This window comes from Harpegnathos saltator, unplaced genomic scaffold (assembly GCF_003227715.2).
Source record: "Harpegnathos saltator strain DR-91 unplaced genomic scaffold, Hsal_v8.6 scaffold293, whole genome shotgun sequence".
In the NCBI taxonomy this organism is placed as follows: Eukaryota; Metazoa; Arthropoda; class Insecta; order Hymenoptera; family Formicidae; genus Harpegnathos; species Harpegnathos saltator.
In genome coordinates, this window is record NW_020230087.1 from 466,419 (window position 1) to 493,269 (window position 26,851).

Consider the following 26,851-nt stretch of genomic DNA (forward strand, 5'->3'; position numbering starts at 1 on the left):
GAGACTATATTTAATGCGATGTGTTTACCGATTTTGCCGATTCAAAAGAAATACTGATATTCTCAGTATTTTCCGTGTTTTTTGTCCAATGTAACGCGATGATTTAATATACTTGCTCAGAGTAAAAATTCAGACCGAAATGCAAAAGTAGTGACAATCGTGTACTTTAGATTGAAAAAAGATCTCATAATCTGTCTCTTTCGAATTGACGATCGATCCTGTATACTGTGAACATACACAAAATTGCCGACGGAGTTGGTGTAGTAATAAAAAACCAATAAAAGAGAGGATACTCAGGAGCAAGTATTCATCCTTACGACCAATCTGCTTCAATCAAAGCGATCTATGTGACGCTAACGTGACGTTTCCAAATGATAAGTGTTAATTCAACTCGCGACTGTCTTCGCAATTGTTTTCTCATTTGTCGAATCATCGCACGAACGGGCTAAACTGCCGGAAACTGTCCTGTCGGTACTCCGAAAACAAGACATTGATTACGTACGTGCGCAGACCGTTATTGCCAGTTTATTAAACGCTCTCTCACACTCCGTAGTCTTTTCGAGACTTTATCAAACGTTGCTCAATTTGGAGCAGACTATCAGCAGCACCTCGCTCAATCTGTTTTAATCAAGCCATTGATCTACAGCATCGCGACGGCGCTCGACGAGAAAGATCGGCATCAACTGACCGATCCGTGGTTATATCAACCGTATCGAGAAAAAAATCCGAAGGCGCAAACGTTGAAAAATAGCACGAGCGAAGGAGAGACTCTGCGAAATGCCAAAGTTATGCCGACTCGATCGAACGCAATTCCCTCGCTAAATGCCGAACGTTAAAAGTTCACGATGCTCCATTAATTCCATATTAATTAATTAAAAACCTTCGTGAATTCCCGTTTTCGTTCGCGGGAGTATCCCGAGAAAAAAATCGCGAGTTCAACGTCGACTTTCAATGACGTCGGCGATTCGAACGCTTCGGACGCATTGAACAGAAACTGCGATCGGTGCGCGATTTTCGCCGAGTTCAATTCACGATGACGAAGTTTTTGCGAAAGAGGATCTTACATCGATCGTCGCGTTAAGTTACCACTTGTCGCGGGCAAGCACGGGGATTAATTTTGTGTCCGCAGCATCGAGGAGATGTTCGAACTCACCGGAACTCACGACGGTCTCGATCTTTCGAGAGTTGAAAGGTCGAATTTACAACAACCCACGATCGATACTGCGGGAAACTGGGAGACGGCGCGAACCGATACCCCGAAGTGACACGACTCAACTGATCGATAAGCAAAGAGGAGAGGACCACAAAGAGGACTACGCACGTACACGAGGCACGCAGAAGAGCCGCCGGCTCCGAGTTCGCGTATAGGACGGCAACGACTAACGATCGTATAGTACGCGGACCGGCTATTTTTACGTTTTAATCGCGACTTGCGGCTTCCTCGAAGCGCGCATACTCCCGCCGCGCCACCGCCTCCACGAGGTCGCCTTGGCAGCCAATTAAAAAATGGTCTCTCTCTCTCTCCTTTCACCGAACATTTTGGCCCTCCGAACGCTACGCACGACCGATTGCCCACCACGGTACGCGCGTACGTGTGTACGCATGTAACGATCTATCCGATAATACTTGAGATTACCACTACTGTTGAGTATCGACAGTGTCGTAAGTAAAATCTGAACGAATTTGTAGACGTCTCGTCGCCGGTTCGGAAAAACTCGGAAATTTTATTTTAACCCCGCGAGAGAGCCTCGCGAGTTCCGTCGAATCGTCCGGAAAATCTGGAAAATTCGCGTCGTATTTTCGCGCTCTGATTAACAGGGACATGCGCGTTCGGGTCGCGATTGAATCTGTAAATTAATGGGTTATTTTCTACGAGCGAAAGCGAGCATTTCCGAGCTGCTACGCCACTGATCGCGCGAGTAGGCACGTTTTGTCAGTCTGCTTTGCGTCAGCGAGTGCCCCGAGCGATTTATGTCTCTCGCATGTCGATGCGCCCTACATACGAAACCGGCCTTTAACCGGCTAGCAGTCCTGACGGCTCCCTTGACTTTGGCACGTCGCGACGACCATCTCGCGGAAGAGAGAAAAAAGAAAAACAGTTCAGCGCGGACGCGAGGAAAGCGCGAGGAAAAAGCAGCGGGCAAGTTCTTAGCGGCGCGATAGAATTCCCGTTCGTACGCAACTGTTCCCGGCTGTGAATCACGCTCTGTCCAGCCGCTCCTAATTTACAATCTCGCGCGTTTATCGCCAAACACGCAAATAAATCGCGCGTTATGGCAAGGCAGATTGCGGAATCACTTTCCCGGCGAGCCGATAACTGTCGATTCCGGGACTGTCCTCAGATTTACGAGCGCGATAAATAAACGCACGTCCGCGTGGATCGCAGGAGATCGTTAGGCAAATGTTGATCCCGTCTACGAGCGTCTACGGCGTGATTCACGTGCGCTCCCGCGTAAATTCGAATTTAGCCCGCAGCGCGTGCCGCTCATCGCGCTTATCGAGCAGCTCGTTGGATAACGAATGACGACATGCCTATTGTGTATTTCATCGGCGCAAATTGCGAGAGAGAGAGAGAGAGAGAGAGAGAGAGAGAGAGAGAGAGAGAGAGCGTTGTGAAACGTCGAAAAAAGAGGAGAAAATCACTGCCGCGGAGTCGCGTTTGTCCGTTGCGCAAATACACGCAGATCTCGTGACATTTGTTGGATTTCGCGATAATTCGCGTTAAAAGTCTACCTCGAGTCAAAGGAACGAGTCAACAAGAGTTTGTGGTTCCCGAGCTCGATGAAGGAGCGAGAAAGATAAGGCGGTTATGAATTTCACTACTTCATTATTTTGAGAGGCGCGGTTATTAAAAAACGTAATTATCTTATTTCTCTCTTTCTCTTTCTCCGTCTCTCTCTCTCTCTCTCTCTCTCTCTCTCTCTCTCTCTCGTCGTCAACGCCTATCTGTAACAAAGATACACGTGCACGATTGACGAGGCCTTGCCTCACTTTCAAAGCCTGGACTTTCCTACGATCGCGGGGTCACACGTCTGTAAAGGCCGCCAGCATACGATGCATAAATTGGAAAGAAACGACGCGACACAATTGTTTGAAATTCAGTAAGTTTAAACTTACATCTGATTGAAATTCCGACTTGATCCGAAACGCCATATTATATATTTTTCACGACGTTACACGTCGTGAACGAGTGACGAAAATCTCTGTCGGGATTTGTCACGGCGATGATGCGGGACCGTGTGAGACAGGCTTAAGCCCCGATGTCTCTCGCGTCGAGTCCATTATGGGACGCTTGAATTATTGAAGTCGCGTATGCCGAATCTCGTCGAGAACCATCGCGCGTTTCTGTTTCGCAATCGCTTTTCTACGCATATCGCGCGCGTGCGCGCGCGAAATCCTTACGTGGGCATCCTTAGCCACGAGGACTCACGTAACTTTCTCAAGCGACCGTCCGCGATTCTTTTTGCAATGATAGGAGCGCTTTGTGAGAGAGACAGCAAAAGAGACGACAATCTGACACGGCCCGCCACAACTTGGAATATCGCTTATTGGGGTTGACATTCGTAAATAATGTATGATAACATTGAGTATAAACGCATACTTCCGCGGATTATGAATTATGCAACGGAGAAGCTAGGAAAGCTCTCACTCCTCGATTACGAGGAGAAATGACTCCGTTGCAAATGAGACGGAAACAAATCGCGTCGCCCGCCGGCCGAGTGTGCTTCGCAAATATATAAAACGAGCAAACGAGCGAGACATATGTGATGTGAGTGCATTTTATCAAACGCATAGATGGAAAATCTGCGTAGGAATGCGAATCGCGTGCGGAAGACAGGTGCTTATCTGCGAGGCCAGATCGTTAGCGTTGATACACAACAGACTGCACTGTTGTGTCATTTCCAGCCGCAGCCTCACTGCCAGATGTGAATTCCGCGATGATCTCTCGCGCGGCCATGCCGGTCGGAATGCCAAGCCAATCTCAATTGTCGGGAGCACCAACCGATGGTTTCTAGCTGGTTGAATGACTCGCACGAAATACCCTGACTGCTCCACGAAAAGACCGCACAGACGTCGTCCGTTTGCATCGTCGAGGCTCTGACTCGTCACTCGTCTTTCCTCGCGCGAACTGCGAGCGTCAAATTTTCACTAATGCGCATCAATAAACTGAAGTCCATAATTGCCTGCGAAATTATAATTTTTCCTACGTTTATCTCACATTACCATTTAACGTCTTTAACGCTGAATCCAGTAAAGCTCAATCACCGCTCGCATTCACAACATAAATACGTTTCTTGCAAGAAGATAATCTTTACGCGTCAAGAAGGAAAAAAATGTAGCGATTCTAGAAAAAGTAGAAATGTAGCGGTGGTAGAAAAAGAGGTCCAACCACTTTACAGCTACAGAGATATAGTCTAAGGAACGATTGGAGGGAGTCGCACGTGCGTCATATCCGTCGCGAGGAAACCAACGCGGCAAGAATAGATATTAAGTAAACTGACGAGAGAGAGAGAGAGAGAGAGAGAGAGAGAGAGAGAGAGAGAGAGTGTCGTGTCCGATTCGTGGCGGCTTAACCCTTTAACGCCTACTGGTAACTATAGTTACCAGTACAGAAACGCATTTAAGAATCCATAACTTAGTGAAAAAAGGAGATATTTTCGTTTTCTTTGCACCACTGTAAGGTGAATTTTTCTTCTAAAAAGTGGCATATAGATTGTATGTAGATTCGTTTTAGTCTGTTTTTAGCTCAGTTTTAATGATAACATGTTTGGTCAAATTCCAAGTACGAGGCATAGTTAGGCATTGTTACTGACACCTAGAAGTGCACTATAAATGAACAGATTGGTATCTGTTATAATTTTATACATTTGGAAGCTTTCTCAGATGCAAAATGTGAGATTAAAAGAATACAGAAATTCAAAATGGCGAATCCAATATGGTGGACACGAAAATCAAGAAATCAAGCTATTTTCGTGAAACCTGGTGACCTACAGCGCTTTTTATGCGGCGAAAAATGAAGGGACGATTGACTATCTAAATGGTGATCTATAAGATATTCTCCTGAAATAGTAAGCTTGACGCTTTGAATGATAAACTTCACTCATAAATATAGTAAAGTTTCAGCTGAAAAATGTCAAGCTGACTATCAGAGTTATGTCGTATAGATTACTCTTCATTTTTCTCCGTATAGGTTGCTCATTTCGTATATGCTTTTAGGATCCAAGTCATATTTACCAATAAACAAAAAAAAACGAATGATAAAAAAACCAATATAAAATTCTGATATTTTTTTTGGTTATCACTACTTATAGTCTCACTTCAAAAAAACTCAAATTTTATTCTTAAAACACTTGTAAAAAAGTCGGACGTTAAAGGGTTAAACTCGAAGCACGCGATGGTCGTCGACGACGACGACGACGACGACGACGACGACGACGACGACGACAACGACGACGACGACGACCCCGAAAGAGAAAGAGGGGAAGAGGAAGGGGGAGAGACGCGGTCTGAGCGTTAAATCCGTTCGACGCATTCGTAGCCGTTCAACGCCATCGAATCAATTCGTCGATAAGATCCAGCAGATGACGAAAGCGACGGCTATTTCCGTAATGTTGTCTCCAACGATCGCAATGATTAACGCAAACGTCTCATGGACGCGCAAGGTTCAGCTCGTTATCTAACCGCGGGTTCGACGCTCTCGAGAGATCTGATTGTCGTACCTCGAATCGGGTCTCGCTCTGCGCCATTTCCGCCTCTGCGTCCTTTCGTCCATCTGCGACCATCGTCGCCCATGAGGACACGGCGTCGCGTCTCGCGACGTTTTCCCCGCCGTTTTGTCACAATACTCTAACCACATTCTCCCGTTTGCATTCTTCTCGGCGAATTCGTGCGAAGAGACATGGCGTTCTTCAGTTCCGCTCGAAGTTGGCCACTTCCGGATCGAAGGCAAATCGAATCGAGCATAGATAGATCGATACATCGGGTTTTGTATACAACGGCACTCTTTGCACTCGGAAAGAGCAGGTATATATTTGAAATTTTTGGCGAAAGATGAAGAATAGCGTCCATATTTCACGTGAAGGTACATATTGAACGCAAAGTTAAGCAGTGAGCGTCAACATATTGTAATGGAAAAAGAAAGAGTTCTTGGATATTTTAATTTTAATCGATGTGACGCGACACGAATATCGCTATCTTCGCGCCGATGGAAAGTGTCCGACTTTAAACGGAAAAGTACACACAAAGTGCAAAATTCAGAATTCATCAATAACTACATTCTACGAATTATTCATACAATTTCCATACATTACGCACGCATGCATACCTGCGTTACATATCTACCTACTTTTCGCGCATATTTCTGTGTCAATCGAGCCATCGGAACTATTCTCGTCGAAGTAAGTCCCTCGTTAATTCAAACTCGCAGGATCCTTTTCTAACCTTACATTCTTTTTTTCGCGTCTACCAAAGGTCAGTCATCCGCGTTCCTACTCCTAGCAAAATAGCTCGACGGACATACCGACCGAGTGGCGACGGAAAACGGCTCTCGAGGAACAGGTGGAATATCGGCGACGCGGAGGAATCGAGCGGGGAGAGAGAGAGAGAGAGGGAGAGAGAGAGAGGGAGAGAGAGAGAGAGGGAGAGAGAGAGAGAGAGAGAGAAAGAGAGAAACAGAGAGACGGAACGGCGTTTCGAGGAGGCGCCACCAGCCGAGATCGCTCGCTCGCCGCTTGCGGATCTTGCGGAGGCGCTAATTCACTCGTTCGTGTCTCGGCCGTTCGCTCACTCGCCCTCTCGTGCGTGCTGCTCGGCTTCAGCTTTTTAAAATGTCGCCGATGGCCGTGACAGGGTCTATTTTTAACCACGCCGAGATAAGCGCGGGAGGGACGGCGGGTAAAGAGCCAGAATGGAAAGAGGGGCAGCAGGAGGGAAGCGGGGACGCGAGAGAGAGAGAGAGAGAAAGAGAGGGGGGGAGAGAGAGACAGACAAACAGAGAGAGAGAGAGAGAGAGAGAGAGAGAGAGAGAGAGAGAGAAGGGGGTGAGAGAGAGAGAAGGGGGTGAGAGAGAGAGAAGGGGGGAGAGGGGGGACAAATTCGCAACGTCAGTAGCGTAACTTCGCGACGACTCGATGGCGTTTTACGAGTAACACCTGTTTAATTAAAAACCTACCAGACGAGAGAAACGAAACGGAATTTGACAGACGGATCGTCGCGGCGGGAGAATCGCGCGAGGAACTAGATACGCGTAAGTTAGACGCATAATTGCGCCGCGAGCGCGACAGTAAATTTATATCGCAGCCCGCGGCTGTGTGCGATATTCTTTATCAGCACGCGACTCGTGTTTATGAAATAATTGCATCTTCTTTAATCGTCCGGATTCTCTACTCGGTATACATTGAATCTGCCATTTTTCTTTCGCAGAATACTAATGGAACACCGACAGGCCGCGATAAAAAAAGCTCCTCCTTCCTAAATTCTGCTGTTTGTCATCGAGTCTATCTACAATAAGACCGTAAGGAAACGATGCATCTAAATGGAATAAATCCCAGCGCAACGACGAAGCTTCAGTCTTTCCAGATTCCGAGACACGCCAGAAGAGTGTGACCCATTGCGGAGGCGAAAGTGAGACGAGCGTTGAACGGATATGACTTCTCCGCTCGCGACAAACAACGAAACAAGTCGCAGCGATCATAGCAGAGGAGCCCGCAGCTCTTGTCGTCACGTCACTGACCGAGAACGACGAGAATTCGTCGTGCCGGGGGCATACCGCGAACAAGAGAAAGAGAAAGAGAGTGAATCAAAGAAGTAATTATATGTGACGTCACTCGACTGGTTTCAACACTCGACCCGAGTGCAACGAGTCGAGTCGAGTCGAGTCGAGTCGAGTCGAGCAAGTGGGCCGGAGGGCCTCTTCTCCTCTCCTGCTGCTCTCCCTAGGCCGTAGCAATTGCCACGGCAGCTGGAGATGCGTATGGAAGAAATGTGTAGTCTCCTTACTTACAAGCGGCCGTTTCTCGCAGCGCTCGCGGTCTCTCTCGTCCGCGGCGGCAAGTGGGAGGAGGCGAAAATAGCACCTCCCAAACTTTATGAGCGGTAAATCAGCGGAACGTTAGTGCCGATATGGTCTGCGCGCCACTTAAAGCGAACTTGACGGACACATTAGCCGCAATAATCCCGAGACGGCGAGTAGGAAATTAAATAAACCTCTCCTAATTATTAATCAGCGAACGCACCCGCGGGTTGCTGTCGCCGCCGCTGTTGCTGCCGGAAGAGACGACGACGTCGACCCGCGACCGGCGCTCGAGCGAGGCCGTGAAACGTACGTGCACGTCGTGCATTGCATTTCTTATCGACAAATAGTCGAGCTTCTTAACGCTCGTTTACGTTATTAATAGTACACATACTTAATGAAATTGCGTTTATTCGTGTCGGTAAATGCGCGCTGCGCTTCGCGTGTCGCGAGCTCACACGCCTGGAATTTTTCCTCCAAGGGTTGCAAATGAAAACGCAGGCTTCAATGACGCACGAGCGTATAAAAATCGCATACTGGCTGAGCGGAGGAAAAGATAATTCGCAGTTTCGTAATCGTCGTATAATTGATCAACCGTGTTTACCGATTCGCGGTATATACCTCTCTCTCTCTCTCTCTCTCTCTCTCTCTCTCTCTCTCTCTCTCTCTCTCTTAAAGCTACATTCACATGTGCGCTCACACACGTGGCCATTCACACGGACCAAGAGGCTGCGAGAATATCCGCGCGAATGACAGTGACGGATGGCGTATGCGCCGTTTTCCTTCAATGCCTAAACCATAAAACTTCCAATTGACCCGCCGGTGGCCCGACTCTGCGCGCGAGGCGACGGCGGCGGCGGTGTGCGCAAAGTTCCACTCTGTATAATATTTTCGAACAGCAATGATACGTGAAAAAAAAGAAAAAAAAGGAGTTCAGTTTGCGCAACCAGACGCGCGTGCGCTGCTACAGAAGCGAAATTGCAAAATAGTAAAATAAATTGTAAAATAAATTCAGATCCCCCAGAGAGAGAGAGAGAGAGAGAGAGAGAGAGAGAGAGAGAGAGAATGTATCGCGTAACCGCGTCTCCGCGATGCGGTGAATCCCGCGCTATTATTCTCGCACGGGACGACGTGGCGTGCGGCTGGCAGGAGATGGGCAGAAGTAGTATCCGCGAGCGGACGGGCCCCGTGGATGCCGCCGTCACTAAGCCGTGACGAGGAGCTATTTTCAGGCCCATTGGCATTATCGGTGACCGTCGCGCAGACCGGAGCGGGATTCGCAAGCGCGGACAAGGATAATGGAGGGCCTCGCCGAGCGCGCGCGCTGCTCTTTTACGCGGGACACGTATCGATGAATAATCGGCCGATCGTTATCCGCGATTATCTCGCGGGAAGGCGACAATTCGTGCGTGACCTTCCCTTCGTATATGCACACGCGAACACATGCAGACACACGAGCTGATAGTTTCTGCATCGCGAGCTCATCCTACCAGCTACCAGTTTTGACATTTTCTTATAATAGCAGGCTGACCGCTGAGATCTCTCTCGGCATGTACCGGGTGGCTCCGAAGACTCGTCTCGAGTATCTCGACCTCGATGCGAAGCGCTCGGGAAAACAAATCGGTCTCCGATGATAAACGGACGATATCGTGTGCGTGTGTGTACGTGTGTAGCACGCGTTCGCGCGAACGCACAATGTGCTCGTACGTAGGGTGACCACTCTCTCTTTCTCTCTCTCTCTCTCTCTCTCCTTCTCTCTCTCTCTCTCTCTCTCTCTCTCTCTCTCTCTCTCTCTCTCTCTCTCTCTCTATCGTCGTCGCGATTACGCAGTAACGCAGACGCTCGGTACACACACACATAGTTAGGCGATTAACTCGCTGCTAATCGCGAGACTGTATAAACGTCGCGCTAATTCTCGCGCTGTGCATACCGTTTGCGCTCGTCTTATCCAGAGAATGCAGACGATATCGAGATATGTATATAAAAGAGAGAGAGAGAGAGAGAGAGAGAGAGAGAGAGAGAGAATCTGTTACTTTTGTAATTCAGAAGCAATCACACGTCTGTTAGCATCATCACCAAGTGACTTTTTTCACATTTGTCTTTCAGAGAATCGAATGAAGTCGGGCTTGGGTTCCTGTCGGAAGTTGAAGCGCGAGATTTTCAGTTCAGCGAGAACGGCGAACAAGGCCGACATTAAGATCGACCTCTCTTTCCCAGAACGAGTTTGAAATGCAAAAGCAAAGCGATAGGTGAAAGGAATGGGCGCAAAGCAACAAGTCTTTAAGGCGCAACAGGTGTTAATGTCATCCTCGCCACTATGCGCCACTTGCCTTACAATACACGCCTTTTCGCGGAAAAAGTCGAATTACGAGGAAACTTTGGCCACGTTATGCAACACGACCGATGGACGATAAAACGTCGCGAAGGGGCGAAGTGCTCTCGCGAGAGAGATCGACAAGAGATCGAGAGACACTCGACTGTACATGGAAATGACACGAGTTTAAGAGACGCGATTTTTACTCTGGCGACAAAGCGTGCAATAATTTTTAATCAAAATCTTCAACCATTTCATGCGTCATTTGCGCGCGTATCGCGCAGACGCTCATAACGTAAGATCGCGAACGTTAACGCGATGCTCACCACGCCGACGAGAGATAACGGGGAGTTTTTACAACACCGCCTCTCAAATACGGTAAATGTAAATCGTGAACGTTATTCGCTCAGAAATAACGTCGCAATGTGCGCGACCGATATAGTATTCACGATTTTGCGTTTACCGTATCTGAGAGACGGTAAATGTAAGTCGTAAACGTTATTCCCTCAGAAATAACGTCGCAATGTGCGCGACCGATAGCATTCACGAATTTTTTGCGTTTATACCGTATCTGAGAGACGAAAGAGGCGAAAACTCGCCAATGTTCGATTCTTACGGGTTGAACGTATTTCGCGGACTCAACGCGACGGCTATTTCGCCTCGTCGGAGCAGTCATTCGCGACGGACAGATTGAAATCATATGGTGCGCGCTCGAACTTGGCGGGGAGCGCTAATTGATCACGTTCAACCACGCCCTTGCGGGAACGAACGCGCGATAAAAGGAAATCGCAACGCATGCATTGATCCATGATAAAAGAACTTGCGTAATGAAGCACAGCGGGGTTTAAAATTAGCACCTGCTCCTGACCTGGACTTCGATGTGACCGTTCTCGTTGTTTGCCACGCGATTAAAGTCTCGCGGTTGTCGCGTCGCGATAACGGGCGTCCCTTTAACGATAGCCGAGGTTTTTCCACGTTTTCTCACGTGGAAATCCTCGATGTGCGATAAAGCGTGTATTGTGTCGTATCGGGATTCGCGCGATAAGAGCGAAATTACGTCGGCAGAAATTCCAACGGGCGAAGAATCGGTCGTGAAAGCGTACGATAAAGCGATATCGCGATAAGCCGGGAAAAAAATCCGAACTTCGACTGTACACTCTTCCAAGCTCTATTTCTAGTGCTGTTTGCCTGAGGAAACGTAAATAAAAATTTCCTCTTTTTCCTCTTTAATTATAAGACACGTGCGATCGTTTCTTCATCTATTACATAAAATAAACATATACATAAAGCATAATTAAGAGTGAGTGTTCTAAAAGCGTCGTCGGATTTCCACGTAATCCGTATAAATACAAAGTATCGCAAATTTTGCGCAACGTTCGCTTTCCACGATTTATTATCAAATTAAATCTATCATTAAATAATATTTCGACAGACGTCATCGATATTTTTCTGTTTACATAATAAACTTTGTTTCCGCGTACGGAAAAATGTCTCAGTTAACGCGAATAGAAAGACTGGACGAAAATTCAATGACGAGGAACGTGATCTCTCTGTCCAATCGCGACTGAAAAAAAATTCATCTACCAACATTCAACTGTATAAAAAAAAACAAACAAACAAATAACTAATCAGAAAATCCCTTCCATAAGGATCTTTCCCCTTAAAAATATTCAATGGCACCAACACGATTGTATTTTTTCACGTAGCATCGCAAAATGCACACGATATTTTGCGTGTATACATCTTTTTTTCTCAAAATTCCAATTTCGTCTCGCGAGAATTCGTTCGCGCTTTTTCGAGTCTCGGAACGACGCGTTCGTCCGCTACGTTCGCCGTTACCGATATCTCCACCTTTCCAACGCGAGTCCAACGCGGCAACCCACGTACGGCGATCTCCGCCGACCCGCGCCGGCGCCTTCGCCGGCGCAGAATGCAAATCCGCAAAGCCCCTAAGCGCCGGTCTCGATGTCCGCGCGTGTCGATACTTATATACGCACCTACGCACCGCGTGTGCGAACGCGGCCATTACGCCGCGCGTACACACCTGGCCTGGCGTTACGCGCTGCAGAGACGGATATATCTTGATGCATATTGCCGAGCAATCGCGAAACACTTCGTCGAGCGAAGCAGAGCCGTTCTCGCATATCGACGAGTGCGATCTCTACTCCCGAGGAATATTTGACTTGGCGAGTACGCGCCACGAATATTCCGTTGGGGCAATTTCTCACAAAAGAACCGGCTTGCTGATGCCGGCTGACTGGAAATCAGCCATGATGACGGTAAGGACTACGTCACTTGGCGAATCGCTTTTGACGATCGTCACTTTACCGCACTGGTCGTGCGGTATTCGTAATAGGCCTGTTCGTTTTGTCTGCACCGCTGAAACCGCTGGTGCAACAACAAGTTGAAGTGACAAAACCTAGACGTTTGTCACTCACTTCAACTTGCAACAATGCATCAGTTCAGCAGTGCAGACAAAACGAACAGGCCTAATTATTCTTGTGCGGCCCGCGACTCATTAGCGAATTCGTTCCTGAGAAGCGAAGAAGCAAGCAACCTTGACCAAATCTAGACTTGCGGTAGACGGCCGGAACATCAACAAACAGGCAATTAACGCGGCGCGCTATCTCGCGCTCGTTTCCGTCCGCGCCGCTTCGAGAGTGCGTTTTTCGGTCCCCTCGTTCGTCCGTTAATACGTATTACATTCGCGTCGGTACGTACCTCGAGAAACGAGTACATGCGATGGCGAGCCAAGCGAGCCTTCGTGAAATATGCGCTCGCGACGCGATTTATTCCAGCCTTTACTCGCGCCTATGATGCGCGCCAAAGACGCGCTCGATATGTCTGGAAAGATCCACGGCTCTCGTAACCTGAGATGTTTGAGTTATGATGAAACGGAGACGCAAGTCCATAAATAATCTCTCCGTCCTCTCTTTCTCTCTTTCGCACAGAGATACTCGAAACCGAGAGATTTCCCCTCCCCCCCCCCCGCCCCGCCGCGCCGGAGCATCGATAGGTTACGGAGTGGCCGCTAATTATGAATCTAACGACTCGAGCGCGTCGGCCAAACGTGTTCGTTAAAAACGAGAAAGCTACGAGCTGTAATTTCACACACCTGGTAACACGTGCTAACCTGCCGCCTGCGTCTTGCTTCGCAAGTCCTGTCCAGCATTCTGCTCCTGGCTGCTTCGTCGCGCAGGACACTCGCCGGCGCGCAAACAAGCGCGACAGATTCGATTCGACCGGAGGAGCGCGTGTTAATTGTCGCAACGCCGATACGCCGAATGGACGACCAAACGTCGGCCGTGATCGTAAACAATGAGGTGTGGTTCGGCCACGCGTGCTTTCCTTGTCGGCGCGGGATCTAATGACGTGCACGACCGCGCACCAAAACAATCGCTTCTTTCGAAAGGGACAAGATGACGATGAAAAAACGACGCGGTTGAGTAAACGCCATAGACTATGTTATACACTGGACCGATAACTAGTCTCTTTAACGTCGCCTCAAAGTATTAAAATTTCGCGCATGCGCGGCGCTGCAAGGTGCCGAAAGAAACGTAACTACACCGTACAGGGACATTTTTACTCCGGAAAATGTTAATATTTATTTGTATTTTAAATGTTAATATTTATTTTTATCTTAAATGTTAATATTAATTTTTATCTTTATTTTTATTTATTTTTAATCCGGAAAATGTTAATATTTATTCAATATTTGATATTTCCTTTTTTTTTACACATGAAAACCAATGGAAGTTCTCAGTCTAGTTGATATGTAAGAAGTCTATGGTGAACACGAGCAATCGAGGTATTCGCGCGCCTTCGTATCGCTGAATTATCAAACTGTTTATCATATGGATAGGTTCGAGGCAGGCGCAATATATACGACGCGTGTATCGTGAGCGTCATTAATTAACATGCAATCGTTCGTCAACACACACCGCGCTTCCGGTCGACTCGCATTTTCGTCGTCGAGCACCTGCCCGCGAAGGAGACAACCGAGACTCGATCCTCAGGACGAAGTGCAGCAGGACGCGCGATGCGGTGGCTGATTACTATTTTCAACGTACACCAGGTATGTCGGTAATTACTTTCCGGTTTTTGTAACAGATGTCACTAGCCATAAGTATGCAATGTTATGATTTAATACATATGTCATTTTATTCTACTGACATTAACCTCAAAACTACACAAGTTACGTTCCGCCAAAATAACAGCGTTATAGATTAATAATTTTTTGAAAATGTCGAGTTTTGTGCCTGAAAACGTGCATTTGCGGCACGCATTACTTTTCTTGTCAAATCAAAAGAAAAAAGCCGCTGAAAGTCATCGTTTGCTGGTAAAGACTTACGGTGAGCATGCTCCAACCATAAGAACATGTGAAACGTGGTTTCGACAATTCAAATGTGGTGATTTCAACGTTCAAGACAAAAAACGTCCTGGTAGGCCGAAAACGTTTGAAGATGCGGAATTGCAGGAGTTATTGGATGAAGACCCAACACAAACTCAAAAACAATTGGCAGAAAAGTTGAATGTGAGCAGAGTAGCAATTTGTGAACGATTACAAGCGATGGGAAAGATCCAAAAGATGGGAAGATGGGTGCCACATGAATTGAATGACAGGCAATTGGAAAATCGAAAAATCGTCAGTGAAATGCTGCTTCAAAGGTATGAAAGGAAGTCATTTCTGCATCGAATAGTAACGGGTGATGAAAAATGGATTTATTTCGAAAATCCCAAGCGAAAAAATCATGATTATCACCTGGCGAAGGCGGCCCATCGACTGCAAGGCCAAATCGCTTTGGTCGCAAGACCATGCTCTGGTGGGACCAGGTTGGTGTCGTATATTATGAACTGTTGAAACCTGGAGAAACAGTTAATACTGATCGCTACCAACAACAAATGATCAATTTGAACTGTGCATTGATCGAAAATGCGTCCACAATACGCTCAAAGACATGATAAGGTGATTTTGCAGCATGACAACGCGCCGTCTCATACAGCAAAACCAGTCAAAGAAGTGTTGAAATCACTTGGATGGGAAGTTTTATCGCATCCGCCGTACTCTTCAGACCTGGCTCCATCTGACTACCACCTGGCTACCACCTTTTCGCATCGATGGGGCACGCGCTTGCAGAGCAGTACTTCGCCGATTTCGAAGAAGTTAAAAAATGGCTCGATGAATGGTTTAGCTCAAAGGAGAAACAGTTCTTTTGGAATGGCATCCATAAACTGCCTGAGAGATGGGCAAAATGTATAGAATCAAATGGCCAATACTTTGAATAAATATATTTTAGCTATCCATTGTAAATAACGTGTTTTCTTTAGCGAAAAAACCGGAAAGGAATTACCGACACACCTGGTATATCCCCAAAAATTCCCATCAAAAGTCATCACAAATTATATCAGAACCATAGAGTGATAATAAAGTCTCATGCTTTGTTTACTACCTGCCCACTGACTTCACTGATTATTTAATATTTGCTTATTACATATATATATATACAAGTTACGTAATCAGTTACACTGCTCACTGCGAAACGAACGATTAAGGTTGTAAGCAAGCGGACCGTTCATTCGCCCGGGTAATCGACTGAGTTTTCGATCGAATTGTTATTCGGCGGGATGTTAACGTAGAGCCAAGATTTCGGAGTGAGGCGAAACGAAAGACGAAGGAGAGAGAGAGATGTCGAGGCCGACTTGCGCGCGTGGCGTCGAGGAGTCGCGTTGCAATCGAGAGTGATCTCCGCGGCGAAAGTGCCTACCTTGGCGCATAAATAACGCGAGTGCAAAAGTGCAATTTCGCGAAAGAGAAAGGCGTCTCTTCACTTCGATGTAATGCGAGGAAACAGGCAGCGGCGGCGGCTGCGGCGGCGGAGGCGACGGCGACGACGCGGCGGGTCACATGGCAGACACGTCGTCGTCGTTCCGGCCGCGCACGGAAACACCGCCGGTGCTAACGTTCTACGTTGGCGCGCGTGCGATACCGCGAGCGACCCGTTGACGGTCGCGACGAACAGAGATGCGAGGAACGACAGGGAAGAGAAGAAATGATTTCGACTCGACGTCCGGGACGTGTAGCTCGCGCTCGTCTCTTAGGGCCGCCGGTTGTTCCGACTTCTTGCTAAGTTAACTGATAGTTAAATCATGTATGTTTATCTTGATTTTTCCTGCAATTTAAACGAACGACAGACGAAGTTGAACGATTTAACTACCGGTTAACTTACCAAGCAGTTGGAGAGCAACCTGCCCTCAACGAGAGAGCAAAAAGAAGCAAGTGACCCGCGCGAGTAACCGCCTGTAATCGCGCTCGCCGCGTCGACGAGAGTCTCTGTGATTACCGAAATCCCCCCCCCCCCGCATCTGTCGAGGATCCTCGGCTTCGTCGCGAGGATCTAATTAAAGATCGCGCGAATCAACGTTGCGGAAGGTGCGAATGCGCGCTTCTCCGCTTATGCAGATGCGCTCGTCATCGGCTTTAATTCATTCGCAAGCGTCCGCTGCGACGGTGCGTGTAATTTCTCGCGAGTCGCGAGTGTCGAGTGTGCCAAATGCGAGAGACGGATAGGCGGGAAGACAGACAGACAGACGAAGGGAGAACGAAGAGAGTGGTGTCACCGTCGCGACAGTGCAGCGAGCCGGCACTGCCGTGCCGTGCCGCGTGCCGCGTCTCGCCGCGTTAAAAATACCCGATTGAACGTGGCAGAGGCGAGAGCTGCGTCGAAGTGCGACGACCACCTTCGACGAGCGAGGCGAGGAGAAGAACATGGGAAACGCTTACGCGTACCTGTAAGCCTACGTAAGACCACGTACGCGGATAAATAGGTAGACAATACCAACCTGTCGCTCTTGTCGACCAGCCGGAGGGGCGCGAGCTCCTGCAACGGCGGCTCCGCGGAGATACCCTGGGCACGTTGCTTGCGCGGCCGCGGCTTCGTCGGTGTCAACGGCGACTTGAACGGCAGCACGCTGAGGAACTTGTCGAGGTGGCTCCGCAGCTCCTGGATCTCGGCGTCGCGACGACAGAGCGCCGTCTCGAGCTCGACGATCCGCTCGTCCTTGACACGCAGCAGCTCCTGCAGTTCCCTGAGGGTGCTCATGCTGGCGAGCGGGACACCTCCTCCGAAGCCGACGTGCGGCACAGCAACCTGCGGCACGGTGGTGCTGGCTATGCTGCTGACAGCGGTGGTAACAGCGGCGACGGCCGCGACGACCGTCGTCGGCAGCTGCGGCGAGGTGGTGGCGGCGGCGGCGGTGGCGGTGGCGGCGGCGGCGGCTGCGGCTACGGCGGCGTCGGCGTCCTCCTCGTCGGCGAGCTGCTGCTGCGTCGACGAGAAGCACAGCGAGTCGAAGCACACGCGCATAGACACGCAGGCGTCGCCGATCGGCACTCGGTATTTCGTACCCTCGTCCATTCAACTTGCTTCAACCGGTACGCGTCGACAAGTGCGAGGAAAATGACCCATGCGCGTCGCGACGGAGCAGCTGCGCGGCCAGGGCACTCTGGACGAGGACGTCGTCGGTCGTTACTATTGCGGATTCGCGTGATTCGCGCTCCCGAAGAGCGGAGGACCGACGTCCTCCACCGCCTCCGTGACGTCCCGCGCTTGTCGGCCACGAGTGAGACGGCGAACGGGACCGAACGTTACGAGAGGAGGATGGAAACAGCGAGGAAGAGAGAGAGAGAGAGTGAGACAGTGTGAGTGGACGACGAGGGGGGGCGAGGGTTACGCGCGCCACCACGCCGGTAGTCGATAGTTACCATTGTTGACGTGTCGTGGCGCTCGACTTGGCTCGATCCGGACCGGACCGGGTTCTCTGTCGCTCGTTCGTCGGTAAGGTAGGAACGTAAGGAAAGAAATCGTTGCGAGATCTCGTGCTTTCTCGGCGTGCTTGACAGAATCTCGCACACGCGTTATAACTGAGGATCTGTAAACAAATTTGCACCAACGACGAAATGTACGAATAAATAGTAACCAAATTTATTTTAACCCTTTATACACATGTACATAGAAACGTTATTGGTAAATATTACTGCGAGATAACACGATCGATACGCACAAAACTGATGTATGCACATGTGTACATGTACAACGGAAAATATGTACAATTCATAAATAGAAAACTGTTACGTTTCAATTGTACTATTAAGTTTCGTCATTGCGGGAGAAGAGGCTCGCTTCCTGTCCTTAGCACAGTTTTCGTCACGGTCGTGAGATCGTTCGCATTACACGCGTGCTTTTCGCTTTTCTGCGCCACTGTTGCAGCCGCGGCCTCCTCCTCCTGCAGAAATGCCTCATTTAAGCAGACATTATTCAAACTAACGGCACTGTTCGAGAAGATCGCCGTGCCGAGATTTGGTTTCTTCATGTCGACGCTGTTGGCGCGTTTCGTTAGAGATGGAGGTTTCGAGTTTGTGTCCTTCTCAGGACGCGTGCGCGAAGACATCAGGTCGCACGCTCTGCCAAGAATGATTATACTGTTCAATATGCGAAGAGCTACCAGTACGAAGTAAGCTAATAGCAAAAGTATCAGATTCGCCGGTCTCGCAGATGGTGTCACAGTTGTGCACAGAACACGTGCCATAGCAACGCCCAGCGGTAGAGGTATGAAGCCCATTCGTCGTGCAACCAGATCCGAGGGGTCCGAAAACGCAGTCTCCTTACGAGTTTGCGCCATATCGTACGCGAGACTCACCGTGTAGTCTCGGTAGACAGTAGAACGTAACTCGTTGAAACGTGTGATGAACGCATGTTTCACCTTTGCAAAAATACAAATGTCATTGATGACAAAGACTTTTGAATAAATAACATTTATATCAATATATTATTCTTTGTCATATGTATTTTTTTCTGTTATAATACAAACCCAATCGACGAGGACTTCGGCGAACAAAACCAACGCGCAATCGGGTAGCAGAACAGCGAGACGATCGCTATGCCACGCATACTCTTTCATTGTTTGCAAACTCACTGCAAGCAGTAGCATAGTCAAGTGAAACCTCTCTCTGACGTCCGAGCAAGATAATTGGAATAAGTTGTTCTTGTCGAATTTCTTGAAGACCGAACCCTTTAGTTCTACAAACTGAAAGTGATAATTTAGGTGAGGTGCTCTACATGGGAAAAGGAGGTCACTTCTTCTCACAGTACACTCACATTATTGGACATCATGATTGTGAGGAGAGCTTTATTACTGCTGTTGATTGCCACATTCAGAGTTGTAGCTTGGAATAAGACCAGTATACTATGCAATACTTTATAGAAATGCATGTAAGGCATGTATATACATATATTATGTGGATCTACCTCGAGTCGAATCATGCATCGTTGCACAAATTATTCAAAGGATACACACATAGACAACAGCGAATAAGAGATGTGGCAGTGTACCTAAATGTTGCCTACGGGATGAACGTGAACGTGGTTCTGTGGCAGTCCAAAGCAGAGCATCTATAGTATCTTGACCGAAAGCACTGAAAAGACGATCTCCTACTTCTAACATATTGTAGAAAATGTACAATTTTATAACCGATTGACTTTTAACTAAATGATACATCATGGAGGTATCTACTTTCCAGGTGGCTGCCCAGCAACCTACCACTACAACTCCTTTTAATAAATCACATACTTCTGCAGGACTTAAATACTTTCCTGTATTTTTTGCACCACGAAACTTTCCACTCCTATAAACAAGATATATCAAGAAGAATCCTTAAATAAGTAAATATTTAAGAAATTAAATATTAATAAATAGATATTTACCTTAAACAATGTTGTAATGGCCTTGTAATCACTGCCCATAGAGCCATTGCAAATCTCAATGGTAGAAATGTATATACAAAAAGAAAAGAATCTGCGCACTATGGAAACAAAAATAATATACAACAGTTAATGCTAAAGTATTTCAGAAATATATAATCGCTATCACATGTCAATTTACTTCTATGACAGACAACACTCTAGTATTTAATTATACCTGAAGGAAACCATAAACCATAAACTCTTCTACTTCTTTGGGTATTTGTAAAAATGAATAAATCTTCTCCCTCCTGGCAGAGAATCTTTCTTCATCGTGTTCCAGCTGATAGCCTCTTGTTAATTCTGTTCTTAAAAATTGCATCAAGGACACACCTGGAAAAATAAGATATATTCGACATTAAACTATATAGAAGCAGATGTAATGTTATTTACTTTAATAATTATTTCTAAAGTTCAGATTTTCACAGAATGCTCCGTAGAAATACATGAAGTATACCTTGTTTCTTTTCCAAATCATGCGACTCCGATAACTGTTCTCTACAGTGCGGAGATTCGACATTTTCTACCCGTTTATTATTAGACGAAACGTGACTCTTGGACTTGCCAGTACCGCGGAATCTTATGGTCTTCTTCTCCGGGCAATTTTGCTCCATATTCTCATCCTCAGCGCGCATGCTGTGCGTCGCTCGGTAAATCTCAATGAATATTAACGTAACACTTCGTCATTCTACACGAACTCTGTAACCTCGCAATTACGATCGTATATCTTTTCATTAGCTCGTCTATCAAATCCTAGCGCGACACAGCATGACGTGTAAACTGTCATAACAAACCAGCAGCGAAATGAGGTGTGTCAAGAGTGACGATGAGAATTATGACGATAACAAGTCTATCAGCGACAAAATGCGCTCAAGAAACGTTTTTCTCACCTGAAGTTTGTTCTTGTGAACTGCATTCGCAAGGAAGTTGTACGTTACTCACTCACTCACTCACTCTCTCTCTCTCTCTCTCTCTCTGATGGCTATCTGTGTGTATATTTATGCAATAAAAATAAAACTTAGAGCGGTATAGCCCAGCTGGTGCCATCTAACAGTGACGCGGAGATTTATCATATGACTTCCTTAGCTACGGTGTTAGTTTGAATCAACAACAATCTGACGCAGAGTGATTTATTGCAAAACATGTTTATTTTAGGATAGAAAACTGTTTTTTTATAAAAATTGTAATTATTGCACAAGATTTATCGAAGATCTTTCCTTTTTGGCACTTAACACGTCGTAAATATCGTATTCCACGATGAATATGTCAATTACAAACAATGATTTAATTTCATCTCGTGATGATTTATTTAATGCTAATATCGAACAATCGGAAACTAAACTTACAAAAAAATTATGGATAGACGCAAAACCCATGCAGGTGCCAAATGTTTTGGATCCAGATGATTCTTTGATGAAGAAATTTCAAGATGCCCTGCGAGAACACCTTACCCGTGTTGACAAGAAGTTGAATGATGAAATATTAGAACTTGTAAGTACCCGGTTTTTCTTTGCATTTATAATTGAATTTACAAAATATAAAAGCGCGCGGAATACACTGATATTCTTTACATATCAATATCGCAAATATTTCAGGAAGGTCAGATAAAACTTGTTGAGAAAGAACGTGAAGCCGCAGGTTTACAGTTGTATTATGCTCAACAAGAAATAGCAAAGCAGCAAATGTCAATTGAGAAATATCAAAGTATGATAGGGAACATCATTTCACTGCGTGAAGAGAAAGATGCACATGTGAAGGATACAAAGAGTCTTCATAAGGCCACTCATGCCAAATTATTCAATGAGAAAAAGAAAATGGAGAGCCTTGTTTATGAATTAGAACAACTTACAGCTTTGCAAGCAAAATTCTCAGAGTGGCAAACTGAGCTAGAAAATAGTTTGACTATTTCCAAACAAGTGTCAAAGAAGGATAAGACAATTCAGCAAGAACTAATTGCTCGGAAACAACAAAAAGACTGTATAATATTTAAACTCATGGAAGAAGTATGGAGAATTAAAACTGAGATAGCTAATTTGGATATACAATTACAGCTTAAAAATAAAGAAAAGATTGAAACAAATCAGATGATCACCGATGTTAATACCGACTTGGAAGCATTGCACAAACAACATGCAAATTTATGCAATGCTTGGAATTCTGTTATACTGAATATTACTAAGCGAAATAAAGTTTATGAACAAATAAATGCAGAACGCGAGTATGTAATATGGTTTTTAGAGGTTTAAACAAAGCTATAAAGCGAAAAAATATAAAGATAATACTATGATCAGAGAAAACACAGATAAAAAATGAAATTGTATCTTATTAGAAAATAATTAATCCAATAAAAAATTTTGCTGGGTAAGAACTAAAATCTAAAAAAAATAATCTTTCTAGGAAAATATGCGACTCTTTCAATATGTTACGTGCGGAAATAGAGAAATTGAAGAAAGACACTTCTAAAGAAGCAGAGAATAACGAGACTTTGACTTCGTTGCACGTACGAATAGAAGACAACATACAAACTAATCTGAAACTAATGACAATAGAAAATGACAAACTTGACAACTTGCAATCTGAATTAGTAAAATTAGGAAAATTTAGTGAACGTGAACAATATGAATATGATTTAATTAGCGGTGTATGTATAATAATTTTACATATGTATATAGTTCATATTTTTCATAGAAAACTTTTTTCTTCTCTATCAAGTTATTCGACCATTCAAATACAACACTAACTTTATATTTAAGGAATGGCAATGTTTATTAAATGAAGAGGAAGGAATTGATAAAGAATTCACTAAATTTTTAAATAAACACAACACTTTGGAGAATGTAATATATAGCAGACTGGTAGAAAAAATAACACATGACAAAACAGCGCGATATTTGAATAAATTATTATTAGATTCTAAAGAATCAATGCAAGAACAAGAATTGTTGCTAGTAGAAGCTGAAAACTCATATGGAAGGAAATTATTGGATTTGGAACAACTCAATTCGACTATCCCTCAGGAGAAGTTGGAGTTTGAAGAACTTTTGCAAAATAATGCTGCAAGAGGCAGAGAGATAGATGAAATTCAGAAAGAAATCAAGAAACATGAAGTAGCAATTGAAAGGAAGCAAGTCAAAAACGTCACTCTGAATAAAACTATCGAAGAAGTAACATATATATGACATAAGAAATCCAACAAAAGATAATGCTTATATCTCTGTTATAATTCTATTTTATTTATTCTTCTTTACAGATGTTATCGCATACAGGCGGCGAAGAAATTAATCCTGTTGATTTAAAGATAATCAGCTTGGAAAAAAATATTGCGGAGACACAACAGAATAATCAGAAAGCACAACAATATTGGATCCGCCAGGAAGGACACATGATCACATTGAGTCAACAGAGAGATTTACAACTACAGGAAGTCAATCTTCTTAATAAAGAAATAATGATAATGGAGCAGAAAAATTTGAAGATAGAACATGCCTTGGAAATGCTCCATAAAGAAGACTCGAATATGGAGAAAATAATGAATTTGTTACAACAAAGATTGGTACAAATGAATGCACAGTTAGTTATTCAAAAAGGTCTGAAAGAGGAACTAGAGAACAAGAATTTTATCACAAGAAACGAGGGTGTACAATCCTTAGAAGATGCAGAAATGAATTTAATACAAATGCAAGGTGATCTCAAGCATTTACACGAGGAAAAGACACTTTTAAGGAGTAATTTAGATGCAGTGCAACGAGAAAGCTTATCATGGGAGAAAAAGGTATATATCTGTATGTGAAATAAATGGATATAACTTCACATAATGACATAGAAATATTGGTTGCAAACTTACAAGTTTTAATTATCTATTTTTCAGATGCAATTAATGCAAGAAACTATAAAAAGCTTGAGGGACGAACGTAATAGCGGCGGAGACATTGCAGTAATGAAAAGTGAAATTCATAAAATGGAAATGCGTCTGTCGCATTTGCGTAGAGCACAAGAAAAATTGATACATGACATGGAATTTTGTATCTCACGCCGAGATATTATGTTAGACAAAGTTATGGATAAATTTAAAAAAGATCCAAAAGGCCAACATAATCAAAAAGTTATATTCCGTAAACGCCTGGCTGATCAAAAGTTGAAAATTAAACAAATCATGAAGGTTCGTACATTTCAACACTTACGTCAAATCGGAAATAAATTGTTTTTCCCCGATGTAACTTTCTGCGATTAATTATTTATTGCAGGACATCAGAAAAATTGAAAATAGAATACAAGAGTTAGAGGATCAAATAAAAAATATAATAGAAAAGTGCAACGAATCACGTGCAACGTTAAAAGCAATAGAAGACATTGTTCCAAATGTGGATCAGGAAATTATACAAACGGAAGCTATTAAATATCATGTATGTCACGTATTATTACAGATTCTTAATTTTCTTAACATTTCATATTATTATGTAGAATTACTACTTATCGTAAAACCTTTGGTTATCTGCAGAATTTACAAGCATTGGTTTTTAAACAACGGAAAGCTAAAATGCTCCAAGATATCAAAAATGGCCGATACAAGATGCTGTTCAAGAGTGAAACAGCATTGAATGAAGAATTCCAAAATGAACAGATCCTTCATGATTACTTAAAACATATAATGGAACGAACTAGTCAAGACTTCCCTTTATTGAAAAATAATATCAAAAAGATACTTCTGACATTGGAAATATTATAAAATTCCGTTAAATGTGTTAACAGAGAGATAAACAATTTAATATAATGATAATTATTTAACAAATATATAATGTATGCATGTTTATGACTGTAAAGAATATGCTTACGCAGTATGTACACCTTTAATAAAAGCTTGCATAGATGGAATGGGAGTGTCTGGTAAAATACCATGCCCCAAATTGGCAATATATCGATCTTTACCAAATTTTACCACCATTTTCTGTGCACGATCAACAATTTCATCCTAAATGCAATATCAGACATATTTAATGTATTTGATAATTTGTAAATATCTTTGTATTTTGTACAAATGTAATTTACCTGTGATGAGTACATTGCACAAGGATCCATGTTACCTTGTAATGTAACATTAGGTCCAAGACATTTTCTAGCTTCCGCAGGATCTATGGTCCAATCTAAGCCTATAACTTCATAACTTTGATCTTTTGCAAGAATTTCCAAAGACTTCATGGTTGCACCTTTCGGAAAAACAATCTAAAAACAAATGCAGTTTGTTCAATAACTTGATTTGCCTTGGATAACTTATTACTTACAGATAAGATAGATAACTTACCATGGGTACTTCTGGGATATTTTCTTTTTTTAACTGTTCTCGTACACGTTTGCTAATTTGTTTGAGATATTTGAAGGAATAATTTGTAAACAAAGTATCATCTAAATAGTCTCCATTACTTTCAAATACTTGCAGTAACTTGAAAAGATAATATAATGTTGTCCTTTTTCCATACTTTAATACGTGCAATTGAAAAGAAAGAATTGTGAGAGAAATCTAATATTTTTATTAAAATATATTTCTAATTGTACCTGAGCACCAGCTTTTACTTGCATTATTAAATAATCCACAATTACATCTGTAATCATCTGTAGTAATTTATGAGAATCTTCTGGATATTTATACAACCATGATCTTGCCTTTGCCATTGTAGAACTACCACCTCCTTGAATCATGTAACCCATCAGGGTCCACTAGAATAAATAAATACTTAAGTTTCTTGATACTTAAGTTCTTAATATTTAGGTTTCTTAATAATATAGAACAACACAAAGATACTTACAGGTGCTCCACTGAATCCTATCAATGGTACTTTCCCATCCAGTTTATGTCTAGTCAATGTTATAGCATCTCCAACATATTTTAAAGCTTCTTCTACATTTGGCCGCACAAGTCTTGCCAAGTCACTTGGATTGATTAAAGGCTGAGGCAAAACCGGACCCTAACAAATACTTTTTATTTATAGAGAATAGATAATAATGAATATATATTGTTTATTGACCAATATACTTTATGATTCAAAGAAAATACTCACTATACCCGCTACCATTTCAACCTTCAGGCCCATCGCTTGAGGGATCACCAGAATATCTGAGAAAATTATACTAGCATCCAGATCAAAACGCAATATTGGCTGCAAGGTCACCTGAGATGCTAATGCTGAAGTTTGACAAACAGTGAAAAAATCATGTCGAGCTCTCACTTCTTGAAATTCCGGAAGATATCTGCCAGCTTGTCTCATAACCCAAACAGGAACCCTGTCAACGGGCTCTCCGCGTGCTGCCCTAAGTATGCGATCATTTTTCAATTGTGGAAACTTATGCTCTGTCATCCTGAAGCACCGAAGACAATTCACTTTGCTGTTTCTTTTTAAATTTTAACTTGTATTTTATAATCTCTTAGCACCGTTTTTATATCGACCCTTGAATTTTTCTCTTCACAGCAACTGCTCGCAACTCGAAAATAGAGATATTGCTGTAAAACTGAAGAGCAATTATTTTTACGCCAATTATTTTTTTGACATTGACCATCTCTAGTATAAGAGGGCCTTTAAGACAGAAAGTGAATAAAGTTGAAAAATAAGAGCACGTTCACACTACATGAATGTCTAATACACAATGTTCGAGATTCAATAGAAAAGTTTATTTTTTAAAAGTTTAAATGCAAATATTACTATATATATGTATATATCAGTCTCGTCGGTTTATTAG

General features: G+C 44.2%; 4 protein-coding genes and 1 long non-coding RNA gene across 10 annotated transcripts in view; 2 read left to right on the forward strand and 3 right to left on the reverse strand.

Moving 5' to 3' along the window:
• for (cGMP-dependent protein kinase for) overlaps nt 1–17,988 on the reverse strand; it is a 38,840-nt gene extending 20,852 nt beyond the window's left edge. Inside the window, exon 1 of one of the 2 annotated variants that reach the window (XM_025299771.1) lies at nt 17,166–17,988. In XM_025299771.1, the coding sequence (XP_025155556.1) occupies nt 17,166–17,740 (575 nt within the window). In that variant the 5' untranslated portion in view covers nt 17,741–17,988. Of the gene's footprint in view, nt 1–1,153; nt 1,335–17,165 lie in introns of those variants that run through there. The other variant, XM_025299773.1, reaches the window with a different exon arrangement.
• On the forward strand, nt 1,333–11,698 carry LOC112588777 (uncharacterized). Of its 2 annotated transcripts, none has more exons than XR_003113039.1 (3): nt 1,333–1,393; nt 7,423–8,320; nt 10,118–11,698. It is a non-coding gene; the product is annotated as an uncharacterized LOC112588777 (long non-coding RNA). The 2 variants fall into 2 exon arrangements; XR_003113038.1 differs by lacking the exon at nt 10,118–11,698 and having other exon boundaries at nt 7,423–7,513; nt 7,579–8,640.
• Nucleotides 17,989–18,452: 464 nt separating the features above from the next.
• LOC105180462 (protein TAPT1 homolog) lies at nt 18,453–21,082 on the reverse strand. 3 transcript variants are annotated; one of them, XM_011136517.3, is made up of 8 exons: nt 21,013–21,082; nt 20,580–20,821; nt 20,301–20,455; nt 20,087–20,184; nt 19,676–20,007; nt 19,481–19,578; nt 19,194–19,409; nt 18,453–19,085 (listed from the first exon to the last, which is right to left on the reverse strand). In XM_011136517.3, exons 2-8 carry the CDS (start codon nt 20,755–20,757, stop codon nt 18,483–18,485), a joined length of 1,680 nt encoding a protein of 559 aa, XP_011134819.1. In that variant the 5' UTR covers nt 20,758–20,821; nt 21,013–21,082; the 3' UTR covers nt 18,453–18,482. The 3 variants fall into 3 exon arrangements, with proteins under 3 accessions (XP_011134819.1, XP_011134818.1, XP_011134817.1); XM_011136516.3 differs by having other exon boundaries at nt 20,580–20,902; XM_011136515.3 differs by having other exon boundaries at nt 20,580–21,017.
• A 223-nt stretch (nt 21,083–21,305) lies between these two features.
• On the forward strand, nt 21,306–24,874 carry l(2)41Ab (lethal (2) 41Ab). Its single transcript, XM_011136518.3, has 8 exons — nt 21,306–21,613; nt 21,718–22,340; nt 22,520–22,763; nt 22,876–23,286; nt 23,373–23,894; nt 23,991–24,281; nt 24,367–24,525; nt 24,621–24,874. The coding sequence occupies exons 1-8, from the start codon at nt 21,380–21,382 to the stop codon at nt 24,846–24,848; spliced, it is 2,712 nt and encodes a 903-aa protein (XP_011134820.2). The 5' UTR covers nt 21,306–21,379; the 3' UTR covers nt 24,849–24,874.
• Urod (uroporphyrinogen decarboxylase) lies at nt 24,511–26,789 on the reverse strand. 2 transcript variants are annotated; one of them, XM_011136520.3, is made up of 7 exons: nt 26,547–26,789; nt 26,176–26,473; nt 25,924–26,082; nt 25,673–25,834; nt 25,422–25,559; nt 25,169–25,342; nt 24,511–25,091 (listed from the first exon to the last, which is right to left on the reverse strand). In XM_011136520.3, the coding sequence occupies exons 2-7, from the start codon at nt 26,470–26,472 to the stop codon at nt 24,951–24,953; spliced, it is 1,071 nt and encodes a 356-aa protein (XP_011134822.1). In that variant the 5' UTR covers nt 26,473; nt 26,547–26,789; the 3' UTR covers nt 24,511–24,950. The 2 variants fall into 2 exon arrangements, with proteins under 2 accessions (XP_011134822.1, XP_011134821.1); XM_011136519.3 differs by having other exon boundaries at nt 26,176–26,788.
• Nucleotides 26,790–26,851: the final 62 nt, after the last annotated feature.